General features: G+C 41.0%; 1 protein-coding gene across 4 annotated transcripts; it reads left to right on the forward strand.

The window, feature by feature from the left end:
- The first annotated feature begins 1,824 nt into the window (after positions 1–1,824).
- smpx (small muscle protein X-linked) lies at positions 1,825–17,849 on the forward strand. Of its 4 annotated transcripts, none has more exons than XM_077244881.1 (5): positions 1,825–1,964; positions 6,603–6,667; positions 9,719–9,805; positions 15,845–15,980; positions 16,633–17,849. In XM_077244881.1, the coding sequence occupies exons 2-4, from the start codon at positions 6,629–6,631 to the stop codon at positions 15,968–15,970; spliced, it is 252 nt and encodes an 83-aa protein (XP_077100996.1). In that variant the 5' UTR covers positions 1,825–1,964; positions 6,603–6,628; the 3' UTR covers positions 15,971–15,980; positions 16,633–17,849. The 4 variants fall into 4 exon arrangements, with proteins under 4 accessions (XP_077100996.1, XP_077100998.1, XP_077100995.1 ...); XM_077244883.1 differs by having other exon boundaries at positions 1,828–1,964; positions 6,606–6,667; XM_077244880.1 differs by lacking the exon at positions 1,825–1,964 and adding an exon at positions 3,094–3,397.
- Positions 17,850–19,603: the final 1,754 nt, after the last annotated feature.

Consider the following 19,603-nt stretch of genomic DNA (forward strand, 5'->3'; position numbering starts at 1 on the left):
AGGGATCAGGCATCGCTACTTCACAATGCAGCTAAAACTACATGTGCTTTTTTATTTGCATTTGCTGAAGCATGAGATCACATATCATTTGCACCATAAACATAATTGTGAACTGCACTTTAGTTTCCAGCTGAACAAACATGCTCTTCGCTTTTCTAATTTGGCCTCTGTCTGTGTGTGTGTGTGTGTGTGTGTGTGTGTGTGTGTGTGTGTGTGTGTGTGTGTGTGTGTGTGTGTGTGTGTGTGTTTGTACTCACAAGACCTGCCTTTAAATGTGCAATTTAATAAAGATGTATTAGGCATTACTGTTGACCTGTAAGCAAATGATCAACAAACGAGATGGTAAATTTTTCTCTAAAAGTCACAGTTATTGTAGGCTATAGTGTATGAAGAACTGCAGTGTCGTTGAGTGTAAAGCACATGGGTACAAAATAAATGAGAGGTCCAAAAGTGTTGAAGTCCCTGCAAACTTTTCTATCCGGGAACAAAGCTTTTATGGGTGGGAGAGATCTTGTCTGCTCCTCAGGCTCCTAAAGGTTTTATGAAATTATTTATTATCTGAGATGGTGGTCTAGATAGACAGCAATTATGGCAGCCTTTTATGCTTACAGTAGAGAGGAGGCCGCTGGCTTCATAATGCCACATGACCACAAGGACGGATTCATGTAAAATAGACAACAGATACTGAAAGGACAGTCTCGTGCTGCTAATTATAATATGACACTCAACTTTTATGACCTGTTAATGAACTTCAACAATATTTGCGTTGTTCAACCGTGCATTTAGACACTTTCAAGTGGGATCTTTGCATTGTTACATGCACATTAAAAAAGATTCCAATAGGCTCAAGAAATAATTGCCCGCTTAACCATATTGATTATTATTTTATTACGTTTGACCTACGATGACTGGCAGGATTAGCAGCAGGAAGTTTGTGATGCCAGGTGTAGGGAGGAGAGTACAGGTAAGGATTTGCATAGCTCTGCTGTCTGTAGAGGACACCTTTCTCATCAGCTGTGGCTCCAGTAGAGCTTTATACTCAGCATTGAAGGAACTGGGTGAACAGGATCACACGCCAAGTCTGAGTGGCACCAGGTAAGGACAGAAGATGTTTTTATAATCTTATTTTCTCAGGTTTATGTTTGTGGTTTGATATTTACCCTTGCAAATGTTTGGTTTAGTACAGTATACACATTTATTGCAATAATATTTAGCATGCATGCATTTGGAAGATGCTTTTATCTCATGAGACTTGTGCATGCAAAGTATACTGTACATTTTACCAGTGCGCTCAAATTGAAAGTGAAGTTTTTTCTCTACATTTAACCCATCCAAGTTAGTGCACACAAGTTAGGAGCAGTGAGTAGTGAACACACACTTTACAAACCGTGAACAAACACACTTGGAGCAGTGTACAGCCATTTTTGCTGTGGCGCCTGGGGAGCGATTGGGGGTTAGGTGTCTTGTCTCAAGGGCACCTCAGTCATTTCCTGCAGGTATTGAGAATTGAACCCACAACATTCTGTTTACAAGTCTGACTCTTTAACCATTATTCCACAACTTCCCCAAACCCATGACTTTGGTGTTGCTAGCACTAAGTTTAAGAAGCCTACATTTTCCACGGAAATTATGTGCGGCTTCCATCGTTTGTTTATACCTGTCCAGTTGTGGGTTAAAATCAGCCTAGATTAAGATCTGAAACTCCTCTAAACTGGCAGTGCTGCTACCACTGGGAATGGGTCGTCATGTCAAACCACGGGCCAATCAGACGTCTCCCTGGGCTCTGCGAGCTGGAGCCTAAATTAGGTCATGATCTTAATAAGTATTGTCGCACAGTGATTCTCTGACTGCGTAGAGGAGTACAGAAGAGGACCTCACAGAGAACAGGCAGGGCTTTTGACTGGGCATCATATCAGAACAGAAAGCAGTGAGGAGGTGTGGACCTCACGCTGGCAGCTGAACAGGTAAGGGCACAGTGGGGTCATGATGTCAGGGTCCTGTGTCGTGCAGAGCCAAAATGTACTCCTCTATCACCATTCACTTTTTCTGAACTCTCTTTTTTCTTCCATCTTCATTATCTGCTATATAGTACTGCAGCTATAAGTTGTACATCCTCTCTTATGTTCAGGCATATCGAGGACATTTCGATCTAGGTTATAGTCTCCTAAATATACCCTAGTACACATTATACATGCAATTGCAACAAGCAGTGGCAATTTAAAAATGCAATTTTAAAGTGATTCTGTGTTCTGGTGTGCATATACAGTACAGTGGGGTTTGAAAAGCCTGAGATGACTAGGCAAGTTTATTTATTTATATATTTAATATTATTTTTATATATATATATATATATATATATATATATATATATATATATATTAATGTTGTTTATTTTTTATATATTCGTATATATTCATATATAGCCTTCCTATACATTTACGTATTTATTAATAATATAAATAAGCATATATTATATAAATAAACAATATAGATTAATATTAATGTTATATACTTAACATAAGATGGATGGATGGATAATTAACATTAAGTTTATGTTTAAAATATCGTTATTATTAATATATGAATATTATATATTATGTCATTTATTTTAGGCTAGTTTATTGTATTTGTGTGTGTGTGAAGTGTGTGTGTACTGTGTATATATATATATATATATATATATATATACATACAGCACAAACACACACTATATATATATATATATATATATATATATATAATTTTATTGATCCTTGGCAAGTTAATTTTTTTCTATTAATAATATAAAATAATTAATCATTTTTTACAGCATCATTTGAAATAGATGCAAAGAGCATATTATGGTTCAATGGAAGCAATAACATCTGATCTGTATGATGGAGTCACATGACCGATGTCACTAATGTAGCCTACTTGATTAACGGCAGAAATAGTGCATACTATTTCTTATTAATATTCTTTTCCAAAACGTTATTTCCATGTTTAAATTACATTTTAAATCCCAGATTCTCACTGTGTGTGTATATCGTGACAGGACTGTGAATGGGGCTTTAATGTGCATGATGGGGCATATATGTGTAAAAGGCTGTCTGTAAAGTGAACAGTCAGGGTGGACAGAAAGCAGGTCCCCTCTGTGTATCACACTACTATTTATAGTGTGAACAAATCCCAGATATGAACGGAATCCCCTGCTCCTCAACAGCATGAAGTGAGGGAAAGAAAGAGAGACAGTGGTGTTGAACAGAACCAGAACTGTGGACAACAGAAGTCAAGACTGCTTTAGTCTGAAAAGAGAGACAGAAGAGAGAGAGAGCGAGAGAGAGAGAAAGAAAGAAAGATTGGCATTTGTCCTGTCTGTCTCACAACAGGGAACAGCGGTTTACAGTTACGGCAGCAGGTATGCAACTTTTTTTGAGGGCAGAGGGAAGATGTGTGTGTTCATGTGTATGTGAAACTGTAACGGTGCTAAAGGTCACAATGAATATAGGGGACGGGCTTTCTTTAGGTAAATTATGCAATATAGTGATATGATGATATAATGAGACCAATAAAATTAGTTTAAATCAAAACAACTTGGACTTCTAGCTTCAGGAGGACTTCTAGATTTCTTCTATCTTTCTCTAAAAGTACTCTCACTTTTCTTACTAAATACATAAGGATGTATATATTTTTTGTTTGTGGGGACTTGTTTCTGTAAAGTATATGAAAATGACTCAGGACTCTGGCAGGATTCGGCCTATGTAACACACTATGAAACAATAGGCAGGTTTAACTGTAAACTGTAACTTTGCCTTTACATAAGCATTAGCATTCGTTGATGATATGCATGTAAATGATACTTTTTTTCTGTCTATCTTGTGGTTTTCCTGCAGTAGACATCTCATCTAAGCATAGGACTGTGATGACGTTTGATGATTTACATATTAAACAGTGTTATTCCGAATAAATTAAATTCAAATCAATATATTGAAAGAACCGCTCATCAACACAGTTGAATATCGACCTTAGGTGCCACAGTGTCAAATACACACTTCATTTTGAAAAATAAAAGATAGAGAGATTTTTTTGTCAGACAGGTTGGAAAGGTCTAGAACTTCTGGGAGGTTTCCAGCAATGCAAATAAATTGTGCCTGTGAAAGCATTGTGGGAGTTTTTGGAAATGCAATATTCAGTGTGAGATTGCGGTATCTGGTGGGCGGGTTTGTGATACTGTAGGTGGTTAAATTGATCTATCCAAATCTAAAAACTCAAATTTAGAACCTTCTGTTCTAGTCTTAGTTTTTGCTAAAGGTGGTTTGATCCAAGTTTTATGCTGTAATTAGATGGTGGGTTTTTTTATATTGACAGTATCTTTAATTTAATTTTTGATTGCTATTTTGAACACAAAGGAATTTAAAGAGACAGTTCACCCAAAAATGGAAAATCTGTCATCATATACTCATTTACATAATTCACTCACCCTGTATGAATTTCTTCCTTCTGCTGAACACAAAAGAAGATATTTTGAAGAATATGAGAAACCAAACAGTTTATGGGCCCCATTGACTTCTATTGGACGGGAAATAAATACTATGGAAGTCAATGGTGCCCATCAACTGTTTGGTTTCCCATATTCTTCAAAATATCTTCTTTTGTCTTCAGCAGAACAAAAGAAACTCATACAGGTTTGGAACAACATGAGGGTGAGTAAATGTTGACAGAATTTTTTTTTATTTTTGGGTGAAGTATCCCTTTAAAGAGGGTATTTTGGAGCACTGTCAGACAGCTGCCGTAGTGCTTGCTGCTCTTTAAAAGGTAAATTTAGCTCAACGCTCGGCAGTAGTGACTCCACACCACTTAAAGTCCTAATGCACCGCTATTGATGTGCAAACAACACGGTTGCTAAGGTTGTGAACCTCTCTGTGAGCCCCAACTGACATGATTTGGTTGATCATAGCTGCCCCAATAAGACCAATGTTAAGTTAGAGAAGGAGGGAGATGTTGAAAGATTTGATATAATATTGCGAATGCATTATATTGGCTGTAAAGTTCACAGGAGAATTCCTCTTATATGCCAGGTGTTTTCAGCGGGACGTTCCATCAGCAGAATAACCGAGCAAATTATGGGCAGAAAGCTCCTCGCAAGCACATAATCAAAGCTCATCTGCCTACAGCTGTGTTCATTAGGTCACTGGATGATTTTACATATTTCTGAACAGCTTCCTTTCGGAAACACAAAATTAGAGTGTTTCAGCCTTCATTCTGCTCCGTCTGAAATGTGATGGTGAAATGTGTTTGTTTCCGTGTCGGTTTGTGTTGCCAAGTATTTAAATGTATTCTCTTTAAATTTCCCAAATTTCTTTAGAGTTCCCATTAGTCATTTGTAGGAAATGGTGCCTTTTCATTGTCTTGAATCATTATTATGTTAACCATTATAGAATAATAATAATAATAATGCACACCATTTTTTATGAAAATATATAATGGCGGCCAAGGATGTTAGGCATTTTTGATCTTCACTTCTATAATGTTTAGTTAATACTGATAATGAAACTGACTGATATACTGACTGAATTCATTTATTGTCCAAATTTGTTTTTATAAATATCCATTGATAGACTATTTGTTAACCACTAGTCTGAATATTATGTCCCCCCTATGGTGGTTCATCAATGTCCCTTGATTATTTTGAAGCTGAGGTGGACAGATCTTTTACTTTCTTTCTTTCTTTGTTGTTGAAAATGTAGCAGTAACCTTTTAAAGTAAAATTTAGCCTGACATTATCTGATGCTTTTTTCTGTGGAAAAAAAGGAAAGATCAGACAGCAATGAGATCACCTGAAACATTAGCTTAAACTTGTTTTTTTCCAGAAAAAGCCAGTAACCTCATGTTTTGAAAGAGTTCTCAACATTGTCATAAACTATGCTCAAATACGCCAAAATATGAAAGTCTACAATTAAGGCCCGGTTTCGCAGACAGGGTTTAGATTAAGCCAGGATTAGGCCTTAGTTAAATTAGGACATTTTAGTAGCTTTTATAAACATGCCTTAGAAAAAAACATTACTGGTGTGCATCTTGAGACAAAACAATAGCACTGACATATTTTAAGATAAGTATGTCAGTGCAAGTTGCTTTCAGTTAAAACAGCTCGAACATGCATAGTCTGGGTCAAGACTAAAGCCTTCTCTGTAAAACTGGGGATATTAGTCATACATTTCTCAAATATGAACTCAAATATTTCTCATCCCATTCCAGGACCAAATGAGCAGCCACTGAGCAATACAGCTCAAATGTCCATACAAAATTCATGCTGAACTATGGCGTTATGCATATATTTATTTACAACATCAGTACATATTCCACCTCATGTTCCATATCCAGTGTGTAGGTGTGTGTTATCCCAGCCCTGTTCTCTCCATGTTAACATAAATGATTCAGGGGTAAGAGCTGCTACCTGCTCCTCACTGCAGGAGTCACTAAGCAACTGAAAGACTATCCACGGGCACCTGAGAGCCGCAGGGGGGCTTTACTTTTCCCCGCACAAAATACATGTATTCAAACCCACAGCAGGCCAGTCTATCTATCTGATCAATGCATTCAGTCTATTCCTGTTTTTTTTACAGCAGAAACGCGGACAGAACTGCACAGAATGTCTAAACAGCCGTCGACCAATGTCAAAGCCCTGCAGGTGAGTAAATGGTGTGTGTTTTTTTGTTTGCACATAATTTAAGAATAGTCAGTGAGCTTTTGTGTTGATTTTAGTGGCACAAAATGAAGCATTTCTTTTTTTTCTTCTCAAAAACACTCAAACATGTCAACATGAAAGATTTTAATATGAAAAGCCAGTTCCCTTTGAACACTGAGTTATAACTGGAAAAACACATTTCAATGTACAATGCATTACAATACGCACACAAGGCCATTGACAAGTAAATGAAATGCATTACTGCATGTTGTTGGTGTGTGTCCAGCTTTTTGTCTTGGTAGGAAACCTTTCTTATCCAAGCAGAAACAATTTATATAAAAATAGACTTGTACACTTTAATTAAAGTCCTTATAGCCTTTTCCCTTTTGATAAAGTTGATGGAAAAAATATGTGAACCTGTGAATTTACATGGATTTCTGCATAAAGTGGTTAAAAATGTGATATGATCTTCAACAAAGTCTGCTTAAACAACAAAAAAGATATCTTGTAATGTCTTCATGGAGCACACTGTGAAAACAATGAAAAAGTTCAAGGATACCTGTACATCCTTAGGAGGCAGCATAAACCTCCATTAAACATTTCTTTGTGTTCAATAAATACATAAGAATGTGTTGTTTGTAATTTAAGCAGACTATTTTGTCTATTGATGTGACAGTCGATGCGATCAGATCATGTTATGACCAATTTATGCAGAAATCCAAATTGCGCACACACGCACGCACGCACGCACGCACGCACGCACGCACACACACACACACACACACACACACATACAGTTGTGGTCAGAATTAATGGTACCCCTGGTAAATATGATCAAAAATGCATGTAAAAAATAAATCTACATTGTTTATTCTTTTGATCTTTCATTTAAAAAATTTGCAAAAATCAAACCTTTCATTGAAGTAAAATAATTGAAAGTGGGGGGGAAATCACATTATGAAACAAATGTTTTTCTCCAAAACACATTGACCACAATTATTGGCACCCCTAGAATTTTTTACGAGTAAAATATCTAAGTAATAAGTATATTCCCATTCATATTTACGTTTTTTAGCACACCAGGGTGACTAGGAACATGAAATTGTGACTTCTTGTTTCACAGGAGTTTAAATATGAGGAAACACAAGGACAAATTCCGTTAATCATCCATCACAATGCATAAAATTAAAGAAGTTCTGATGTACAACAAAAGATTGTTGAGCATCACAAAATAGAAAGTGGCTTAAAGGACAATTCCGGCCAAAAAGGAACCTAAGGCTAAATAACACATACTGCAGGTACCGAGTCGACCATTCTCTGGGATGCGTTTTCATGATAATCGAATGTAACCCGTTTTAACATTAGTTTTAGTTTAACCACAGATTAGCTTATAACGCTAGTGTATGAGGCATTGAATAAGTAAAAATAAAAATCGCTAGTTAATACCACTAACAAAGCTCAAAATAGCCCCAGTCGAACCACGAACACCATGCTACGTGAGCTGAACTGTGACTATCGACCAGGACGTAGCACGGTGTTCGTGGTTCGACTGGTCGAGACTGTTTTCCAAAGATGGCTCCTGCCTATATACGCGAAGTGTACTGTCTTTATAAAGTATCTTCTTATTAAACTGTCTGTACACTTACAAAGTTCTCAATGCTTAGGTTTGCAGGTAGGGAGGGACGCTCATTTATGCTGTTAGTGTGGGGCTATTTTGAGCCTTGTTAGTGGTATTGATCAATTCTGACCACAACTGTATATATATATATATATATATATATATATATATATATATATATATATGTCTGGCTAGGAGCGATATCGTAGACACTCTTATAACAGTTCACCACAGTGTAGAGACAATTTTTACAAACACTGAACACTTCAGCCAAAAATAGACACATTTATCTTTCCATAAAAACTCTCCATATACACACAAATCCATAAAAAGACCCAAAATACACAAGATTCAGGATACAGTCCATCAGAGAACATAGACAGAAGGAAGAAAGGTCATGCATGCAAAGACAGGAGCACATGGTCACTACTGTACAGCCTAAAACAGCCAATAATTCATCCAGCAGCTTATATAAACGTAGAGCCAAAGAAATAGAGTAGAACAAATGCAAGGGTTTGATGTACTGGACCATGAAATGCATGCAAAACTGGAGTGAAGTCTACTCTTTAGGGGCATTTGCGATTGGTTGAGGGCAAATTTGGTTGAGGGGCAAATTTGTAAAAAGAATCGAGTGTTTGACCTTGTGTGACCAATACAGCAGGAAAGCAAATAAGTGTTTGAGGTTCTACACTCTTAGAAGAAAATGTTATTTTTAGTGGTTCCCATCATTGGGTCATTTTATGGATTTAGTTTTAATAAATTCATTTTGTTTTTAATAAAATTGTTATGCAATTATTTAAGATTGAACCTTTTTGAAAATTGAGAATGACAGTTGGATAACGATAATAAGAATTTTGGGGGAAATGTGTTTAGTTGTCATGAAAATAATGCTATTTATGCAAAAATATAATTTCTTATGTGACCTGGTTTCCGTGAGATTCACCTAAAAATAATGGAATGGCTAAGACAAACATGCTAAAAAATATATATGAGAAGAAATGTGGCAAGAATCCTGATCCTATCAGGGTTTCCCCCTAGTGTAAATTTACATTTTCACATTTGGAGTTTTGTTTTCATAATACATGCTGCATTTAGACGCATTTAATAAAGACCAGACTAAAAAATAAAACAAAAAAAGACAGGCTGTCTGCTTCGGGCTTCAGTAAACAGAGAGATGTCTGTCATCTCACGGTTTTATCTGTTGCCCGCGGCTCATTTCCATACAGGCACTTTGCTCTTTATGAAATACAAACTCCAGCAGGAAGACACGTCCAGCAGGTTTTGTGGAAAGGTTTGGTTTCAACAACTACACAATATTACATGAGCTTAAATGACTTTGGTATTGTGGTGTGTTACAGGAGTAAATGAGCAGTGTCCCTGTGAGGGTATAGCAATGATGGTGACTGTCTCAATGCATTTTCTTGTCTGTCTCAAAGGCCAACCTTAATATTCCAATGGGGGCTCTGCGTCCTGGGGCGGGACATCCTGTGAAGAGGAGAGAAGATACAGTAGACACAGAGGAGGTCAGATTCTGCTGTAAACAATCACGCATGCACACACTTACACAATTAAGTAAATTAGACATACATAAAGATATTCATAATCATTTTTCCAGATCACATTTCAATTTAAATTAAAATGAGATTTCTTTGTGAAATATTTTATTTGACCACTGAGAATTTTTTTGCTTTGTGACAAATTGAAGTAATTTATTTTTATCTTTGACTTCATATAATTCATTTACATTTCTTATCATGAAGTACTAATAAACACAATCATTGTTTTTGCCTACAGTAAAGAGAAAGAAAGAACGTCTCAGGTTACGACTGTAACCTATGTTCCCTGAGAACAGGGAACTCAACAATACGTCAACGACGCTATGGGGAACGCCTCAGGCGTGACAGGTGTCTGAAATCACTATCAAATCACGTCAATCATATTGACCGGCGACAGCCCGTGAATCATTAGCGTGAATGATTAACGTGCGACCTGGAAGTATAAAGGGGCGCCTTGCAAACATGACAAATCACCTTATCGTCTGAAGGGACTGTACGGTAGGCAAGCCCCGCGGCATGGCAGGGAGACGTATTGTCTCGTTCCCTGTTCTCAGGGAACATAGGTTACAGTCGTAACCTGAGACGTTCCCTTTCGAAGGGAACTCAACAATACGTCAACGACGCTATGGGGAACGATATACCAACGCCGCCATGCTAAGGGGAGTGCATGCCAAGTGGCAGTGACAACTGTCAGAACCAGCAACTTCAAATGAAACGCTAGAACCACTCACCCTCAGGTCACACTGGGCTGTCAGTGACAGCATTCCCTACGGTCATAGCCCAAGCTACAGCCTCACAGAAAAACCTTCATAAACATGGTTAAATGAAAGGTCTACCTGGGCCGGCTCCGGGCCTGGAACCTCAGCTTCCAATTAGAAGGGGTCCCTTCTAGGGAATGTGGCTAGGGAACCCAAGGGAACCCCAGCCAGTCACTATTCAGGGGAACGTACTCACCCCGAAATGCCACCAGGACGGCCTGACCTGGCGCCAGTACATAGACACTTAGTCTGGCCAAATCCTGTCTGTCTGAAGACAGAGCCTCTGGACAAATGCCTTAAGTAAGGCATCCAACCCGAGGGACTGCGAAGCTGGCAGTGAACCACTCGGCCCGGATCTCAGAGACGGGATATCCCGGAGAGTATGACTCAGCATAGTGCTTTCCGACCCTTGCTAGCGAGGGGAGTTTCTCTACTCGATCCACGGATCAACCCAGTGTCTGTGTTTCAAAACACTGAGGAGGCCTGTGAAGGCCTAAGGGCTGATCTAACTGGGAGGCCTCACGAGAGGCCTACGACCGTCTGACCAGACTCAGGAAGCCGCATGCTCAAAGAGACCCTCATGAGGGGAGCACAAGGTCTGCCTGATAGGCAAACCAGGCTGTAGGCAGAAAAGGTTCCGGGAGGGAACCTTTAGCAGAGAATGAACACTTTAGCGAGCCAGGGCGCAAGCTCGCCTTCAGCAGCTGCCTATTAAGGCTAGCTGAAACTGATAGCAAGAGACCACTAGCTTCATAAACCCAGCACCACTAGGGAGCGTTACAGGGAGGCCCGGAGAGGCCTACTACCTGATCCTTTAGGGAGGCCAAGAGAGGCCTACTACCTGATAACCACAGTACGTGGGAACTCCTCGTTCAGGGAGGCCCGGTGAGGCCTGCTACCTTACAACCACAGTATGTGGGGAGCTCACCTTCAGGGAGGCCTGGTGAGGCCTACTACCTGGTCACCACTATCTGTGGGAACTCACCTTCAGGGAGGCCTGGTGAGGCCTACTACCTGACCGTTCTCATTCAAGGAGGCCTGGAGGAGCCTACTACCTGATAATCACAGCATGTGGGAACTCACCTTCAGGGAGGCCTGGTGAGGCCTACTACCTGACAGCCAAAATATTTGGGAGCCCACATCCAGGGAGGCCCAGAGCGGCCTACTACCTGACAGCCACAATATTTGGGAGCTCACATTCAGGGAGGCCCAGAGAGGCCTACTACCTGATAGCCAACGTAAGTGGGAATTCGCCTTCAGGGCGGCCGGGTGAGTCCTACTACCTGATAACCATCTTAAGTGGGAATTCACCTTCAGGGAGGCCTGAGTGGCCTACTACCTGATAACCACTGGTAGCTTTGAGCCCTGAGTCCGGGTGAAAGTATAAGGTGGCCTGCTAAGGCCAGCCAGCTGGGGACTCGCCTATCATGGAGGCCTGGTCGGGCCTACTAGCTAATAGCAAGTCATATTCTGCCATAAAGTACACTGTTGGAAACCATACTACACAGCATAATTCACTAATGGGCTTCCAGTAGCGCTATAAGGTATGTCCCACAATGTTGGGACTCACCTCCGAGGAGGCCTGTTTAAGGCCTACTACCCATCAGTGAGTCAACTGCCCGAACCACCAAGGCCAACCACGTAAAGTGAGCTGGCCTACAGTGCCCTGTGGGGGGCTGTCCAATCAAGGAGGCCTGCTGAGGCCTACTACCTAATGGCGCAGCCTTCGTTGGCAGAAAAACTGTTTACACAGCGCCTACAGCATCCTGGTGCCTAATAACATTGCCCATGGCAGTGTACTCCGCAAGAAAGCTAGCACCCTTAAAACAAGGGGAGTACAACATACGCCACTCTGCCTCAACGGAGGCCCCAGTTAGTCAGGGGCCTACCATCTATGCATGGGCGTCAGCTCAGGGCAATGCTCTGGCTTCAGGGGAGCGTACTTCGACCAAAGAAGAAGTGAAGCTTACTTCATACTCGACCCGAGCCATAGTGGTGCGAGGTGGGATAAAACAGAACTGGGAGTGAAGTGCTCAGACCTACCCTGTATCACAGGGGAATACTCACACCTCACCCTGAGGTTACCAGGGTGCGGGCCTGCCAGCGGCTCTAGGGGTGACAGAAATGTATCTGTGCCCAACCTAGGGGAGTGGGGCTTGAATGAAAGCCAACCACCTACAACCTAGCGCTCGAGCAGTAGCTCAGCGAGGTGAGTGAAGCCTAAACTGGCGGCCTAAATCCGTAGGCCAGTTCTGCATGGCAGAGTCGGGCAGGAAACCCAGTCTTCTTCGTGAAGCGAAAGACGGCCTAACCCTGCTCAATAAAGACATATATACCACGGAGGCCTGTTTGAGGCCTACCATGTCCTTACAAACCATCCTCAGCACCACGCTGCATTACTCTAGGCACCCCAGAATGCAGAGAAGGGGGCGGGCCTTGGCCTAACGACTCCCACGGGAGGAGGCTGTTTATACAGGGATGCTAGAAACCAACATTCACACAGTGAAGGGTCAGAGGAAGAAATGCTAAAATTTTTAGCAGAGCGCCTCTATTATCCCTGGCACAGCCTATGCCAGCTACAGAGGCGGCCCTGGTGAGGGCCAGCCTGCAAGCATAGATCAATCTGAGGGCTCGGAGGAGCCACAGCCTTACTAAAGAATATAGTCTGTATTATTCCATACAAAGGGCTGCAGAATCGCTCAGCCTAATGAAACCCAAACAGAGCTCAAGGGGCGAAATACTCAGGAAGAAGTCAACGGACCCGTGGGCCGGACATAAGATCTATCTGAAGCTCTAGCGTCAGTCAACACTCTAAGTAAAAAATTCTGAGAGAGAGACCAACTACTCTACCCTGAGGTGGCTAACAGCCCGAAGGCTAACATAGTTATCGTTCTGGCCACCTAACGGGGAACTTCAGGGCCCTAATGATCCAGGAAACTTCTCTTACCTTATTACCTTGACATGACCCCATAGCTCTATACAGGGAACGAGGTCTGTAGAGAGATACATCTCGGAATTTTAATTCACAAAAAAAATTACTCTTAAAAGACCAGTCAGCTCACCTGCGGCGTGCGGAGTGAAGACTCGCCAGATAGTTCTTTATGACCCTGGGGTCCACCACTTTACATGCCTGAAAGAGGCGTTTCTACTAGCCAAGCCTAGGCGGGCCATTGGAACATCGTTCTTATCATAGGCCCAGCCCCAGGCCTGATGTAATGAACGTCTGGGGAGTCAGAAGAGAGGAGAGGGCTGGATTTCTTTTTAATGAAGCCCTCCGGGGAGATTATCCATCAGCGACACTGTGTGCGCTTGTGCTGGATAACCTCCCTCAGATCCCTCTTCTTGCGGGAGTCACGCCTCTTCTGCGCCCTGTTCCTCCACGGAGGGGGCGCACGAGAGGCGACACTGGCTCTCTGGCCCTGTCTACGGTCCTCGGACCGTGAAGGGCCAGGCCCTCCCGCCTGCCTGGGTGTGGAACCGGATCTCAGCGGTATGCAGGATCCTGCAGCAGGTCGGCCTGATATGCCTGCAGCACCGCCATAGTGTGCAGGGAAGCACCAGCCTGACCCGCTGTCGTGTATGCTCTGCCATTCAAACGTGCTGTTGACTTTAGCGGTTTGGATGGCAGGGTTGGAGCTCTCAGTGTCGACGCCTGCCCAGACACGAGATAGTTCGCAAACGACTCGTCAAATGGGCGGCATCGACACATACCCATGCTCTGCGATCCCCTCAACATCAGCGAAATTAACCCGCTGATGTCGGTGAATACGGGCAGAGTATGGGCTCTTCCATGCCCTCTCGATCTCCGTGTGAAGATCAGGCAGGAATGGAAGGCTCACCTGAGCTGGTGTGTATGGCAGGGGAGAAACCGATCGCCAAGCCTACCGCGAGCGGTCTCTCCTCTAGCGCGTTGCCATGGCAGCTACAGCCTGTTGGCGGCGCGCTCCACAACATCCACCAGGTCTGCATACACGGGGCAGGGTGGCTGAGAGGGTTCAGGATCTACCTGATTATAAACCTCCTCAGCCATCTCCTGCTCGTCCTGAAGAGCAGCAACTGCAGGAAACCATTGGTGCCTGCAGTTCGCCCTCGTCAGCCGTCGAATCATTTGAGAGGTTTACAGGACTCTCAAGATGATCGATGAGCTCTATCTGGAAGCCCATGATGCAAGTCGCCGCTCTGCCTCGGCACGAGCGGGACCACGCGGACCAGACGTTGAACCCCCTTCACTCGAGAAGAGGGCCAGACGAGAGCGGAGCGTTTTAAGAGAAAAACGCTCACAGTTCACACAGAGGATTCCCTCGAGAACCTCTCGTGCGCGCTCTTCTCCCAGGCAGGAAAAAACACACTCGTGTGCTGTACATTTCATTTTCTTACCGTTTCATTGAGTAGCGTTTTCAAACAGACAGTCCCTGAAGACGATGAGATTTGTCATGTTTGACAGGCGCCCCTTTATACTTCCAGGTCGCACGTTAATCATTCACGCTAATGATTCACGGGCTGTCGCCGGTCAATATGATTGACGTGATTTGATAGTGATTTCAGACACCTGTCACGCCTGAGGCGTTCCCCATAGCGTCGTTGACGTATTGTTGAGTTCCCTTCGAAAGGGAACGAAAGAACGAACGAAAGAAAAAACATATTTTTGCCCCATTTACATTTTTTATGAAAAATAAGCATACTTCTCTCTGCTCCCTTATTGCAGCAATAGATGGACGTTTTACATTTCAACTTATAAATTATATAAATGTAAAAAATTTATTAAGGGTATATTATTGAAAAAAAAATCTTAGTACTCCATGATAGTATTTACGTTGATGAGAAGCATCATTAGCAATAATAATAATAATTATATATATATATATATGTATATGTATATATATATATATATATATATATATATATATATATATATATATATATATATATATATATATATAAAAGCATATATACAATTACTAATAAAATATTTAAATGTTTATTTTATAAAATATGTCTATATGTGGAAATATGTTTATGGTTGTATTTATACATTATAGTAGTATGTTAAATAATTAATTACAAAAACATCTGAAAACATAGTCTAATGACAATTTAGGGGCAAATGTGCTCGTTAAAAAAATTATATTACTATCATCTTTTGGTCCTAAAATAGTCTTTTTATTTTGGGGGTAAAATGACAGACTCATTCTTGAGAGATTTTGTGAGGGCCACTCAGTAATATCTCCCACAACTGTTGGTTTCATAGCCATCCCCAGTCACTCCAGAGGAGAAAAAGGCCCTGCCTGGTGCTGTGAAACTACCGGGCCCCGCCGTGAACCTCTCCGAGATCCAGAATGTAAAAAGTGAACTCAAATGGGTCACCAAAGACTAAAACAACACAGGTAAATCTGACAGTCAAATATACACACTCACACCCATTTTCCCCGTCTACCATTTTTGGTTAGTCAAACAAACATTATAACATTGTTGGTTCTTCTCAATCTTATGTGCACACACACACACACACACACACACACACACACACACACACACACACACACACACACACACACACACACACACACACACACACACACACACACACACACACACACACACACACACACACACACACACAAGAAAGAGGAACACAAGAGCAATCGTTTTTTTAAACGCGCCACCCTGAAATCATCTAGGAAGGTTCAATGCTGTTCACACAAATGACCACATGGTGTCAGGAGCTTTAAAAGTAGTTTGCACGTGTGATAGCATGCATGCTGGAGTGCGTTAGTAGCTGTCTTTGAGTGTGTAAAGGGGGTATGATGGTGAATCAGGCTCTATTAATACTCCACAGATCAGTGGGGCAGTGAAAGTCAGTCTGTTGTGTGCAGTCCCAGCATGCCTCACAAGACCTTCCTATTATAGAGCAAAACATGCACTGTGTGTGTGACCCACTCTATGTGTGACAGAATAAAAACAGATTTGCCATGCAAACTACCTTGAGACCATGTTTTTATTGTTGTAAACCCATTTAACCAATTATCATTTTCACAGGTGACTCCACCCCCATTTTATCCAAGGCTTTGGTTACGGTCTCCATCCAATCAGATTCATGTATTTAACACAAAATCCCAGAGAATCGGTCGCAACGGAATCATTGACAAGCCTTAATGATGACACTACCAACTGACCTGACAATGAAGAAAGGGGGTGGATTCTATCGAAGCAAAGACTGATGGGAATTGAGCAATTCAAAGCTCTGAACCATGGTTTTGTCTGTCAAAAAATAGGTCATTACTGTTTAAACCACCCAGCAACGTATTCCATATTTTGAGTTTAAAAATGTTCTGTGTGCTAAACTTAAAGGGATAGTTTACCCAAAATGAAAATTCTGTCATTTACTCACCCTCATGAGTAAACTATACCTTTAGGTTTGATTTTAAAGTAGATCTGTATTCTCCCTACAAAGATCAATGATTCATACAACAGAATATATTAGTGTGAAGGCATTGATTCATCTTGAAATTCCTCCAATCTTCAGCCAATTCTGTCTTAACTCGTTAAAAATCAATGTTCTTGATACATTTTACATCTAGAGTGATTATTATGCAAATAATTGCGTCAAATTGTATGAATTAATCAGAAAGTCATGCATTTAATTTGACTGATTTTCTTATGACTGACAGCCCTTCTTAAAATGGCCAAGCTGCAGGCTTGTTTTCGCTCCCTACTTTTTCTTTATCTATGGCTTTGTTCTTGTGTGTTGCAGTTCATGAGTAGGCTGTTGCATAATAAAACATGAATTCACGTTCTCTCCAAGAGCAAACCCGTAGGAGGAAGCCAGCACTTGTTATCCTTGAACAAATAGAACTGGATTTCAAATGCAGCACTATCAGTTTGTTATGTACATAAACCGAGATCAGTTTAACAGTGCAAAGATGCTCATCTTCTCGCTTGTAAATCACATAATATGTCTGTTCTGTTCTGTGATCTACAGAGATCTGCAATCTGTAGTTTACTAGCAGCAGGTGTCATGACCTTTGGGTGAAAGTGTCCTTATTAAAGATCATGTATCGCTCCTTAGATCAGAGTAAGTCTGCATTAGGAGCTATTAGTCAAAAGATGGGAAATATGTACAATGCAGATTAATTGTGTCTACATATGTATTTCTTTAATTTGTAAGGCTCTTTTTTCTGTAAGTTTGCTTTGAAACAATGTGTATTGTGAAAAGCACCATACAAATACAAATGTCTGACTGGATTTAAGACAAAGTTTTGTGAAATTAATTGGATTGCAAAGTGAAAGACAAACAACCAACAAGTATTCAGCGTACATGGCAATACATTCAAGCCTTTTGAAAAAGCTTCCCAGGATGCACCTCATCTAGACTAAAGGTGGCAACTTTATAGGATCTTTATTTAGCATAATTTGCACATTTTAATTTGTAGTTTCATAGTTTTAAAGACTTGCTTTTATTCAAAAATGGCACATAAAATGGAAAAAAGTAGTGCTAAATAATGACCTGAGAGCAAATAAATGGCCACAAACACTACAAAAGACAATGAGTACAATGCTGGAACAGGACCTATCAATCATGTGGATATGGAATGGAATATTTCAGGATTAAGCATCTGGCAGAGGTGTCTGGAACACAGACAGAGTGAGCAGCTGTCCAACTAATCAACAAAGCCTTCATAATTCCCTCCTTACCCGCAATGCAAAGAGAGAGAGAGAGTCTGTAGTTCTAAAACTTGCTCAGCATACCTCACCTTCTGCCGATTCCTTGATATGGCCACCTTCTGTGCTATATGCTTTACATTATACATTACAAACTGTATATCTATAAAATATGTTTCGTTAATTAAAATGATTTTCTTACCTAAAGCTTTATGCCCACCAGTTATTATCAAAATAGTTCACCATGACCACCAGAGCCAAACAAAACCCCTAACAGGAAGAACAGATAGTTATATTTAGAAAGCCACTAAGGTCTGGCAGATTTCTTGACTGAAGGGTCACTAGAGAACACAAACACACTCACAAATTGCCTAGGCACATAAATCTCATGTAAATGCACTGACAAACCCATCAGGTGTAAAACAGTTTATCATAAATTATATTTATAGATTTTGCAGTGGTGGAAGAGATCCTGCAAAAGACCTTAAAGCATGCAATGAAGTGGAGTCTGGTTTTGTTGACGAAATATAAAAAGTGCACCATAGTTAATGCATCTAATTTAAACTACGGCAGTTGTTTGGTGCATTTAAATATATATCTGCTGATGCAGTGTGTAAAGACATGCCAAGGTCCCTAAAAGGCCAATTACTCATTAAGCAAGAATCCGAAGGGTTTGTAAGGTATGCACAGGATTTGGCAGTACAAACAGTGTCTACAAAATCACTTTTTTGAGACACAGCACACAAACACACCCCCATATGATTTATCATGACCTTATTGCACCCGCTTTAGAGTGATAGTGAATTCACAAATTACCCTAGTTACCAATTACCTTGATAGATGTTTCTCCACTGTCCAGCATTTGCAATACAATACATAGTATTGTAAACGCTAGACAGAGGAGAAATCAGTGTGACTATGAGGAGAGGGTGTGAGAACCTCTATCATAATCACCCCTCGCTCTTATACTTAATACCCCCTCTGCAATCTGGCCTGATGCTGCCCCATCCCAGCTTTGAGTCAGTAGCTATTCAGGGAGAATGAAGGGTACGATGTTCACGAGGGTGGGATGTTTCCTTTTTCGCTGTGGATCACACAAATACAAGTCTATAAATCAACCTCACTCATCAGTAATCTAGCCAACATCTCTGTGGTTATAAAACAAATTTTATTGTCTTTTTTTTTTAAATCTTTGTGCCTTCCTGACATTGTCTGAACAATCTCCCTATGGTTCTCATACACGGGGTTCTCACTGCCAATCCTTTCTCTTTCTCTCTTTTTTTTTTTTTTGGCTAGACTGTGTCCTGACTGTCCCTCTGATAAACTCTGAGTTTCTATTCCTGTCACC

Source organism: Siphateles boraxobius, unplaced genomic scaffold (assembly GCF_051911475.1).
Source record: "Siphateles boraxobius isolate OS27281-9 unplaced genomic scaffold, OSU_SipBor_1 26, whole genome shotgun sequence".
In the NCBI taxonomy this organism is placed as follows: domain Eukaryota; kingdom Metazoa; phylum Chordata; class Actinopteri; order Cypriniformes; family Leuciscidae; genus Siphateles; species Siphateles boraxobius.

Excerpts from the sequence above, each read along its gene's own strand:
- smpx (XM_077244881.1), top strand. The coding sequence starts at position 6,629 with ATGTCTAAACAGCCGTCGACCAATGTCAAAGCCCTGCAG. Across the intron at positions 6,668-9,718 it reads CCAATGTCAAAGCCCTGCAG|GCCAACCTTAATATTCCAAT; the intron begins GTGAGTAAATGG and ends TCTGTCTCAAAG. Across the intron at positions 9,806-15,844 it reads ATACAGTAGACACAGAGGAG|CCATCCCCAGTCACTCCAGA; the intron begins GTCAGATTCTGC and ends TTGGTTTCATAG.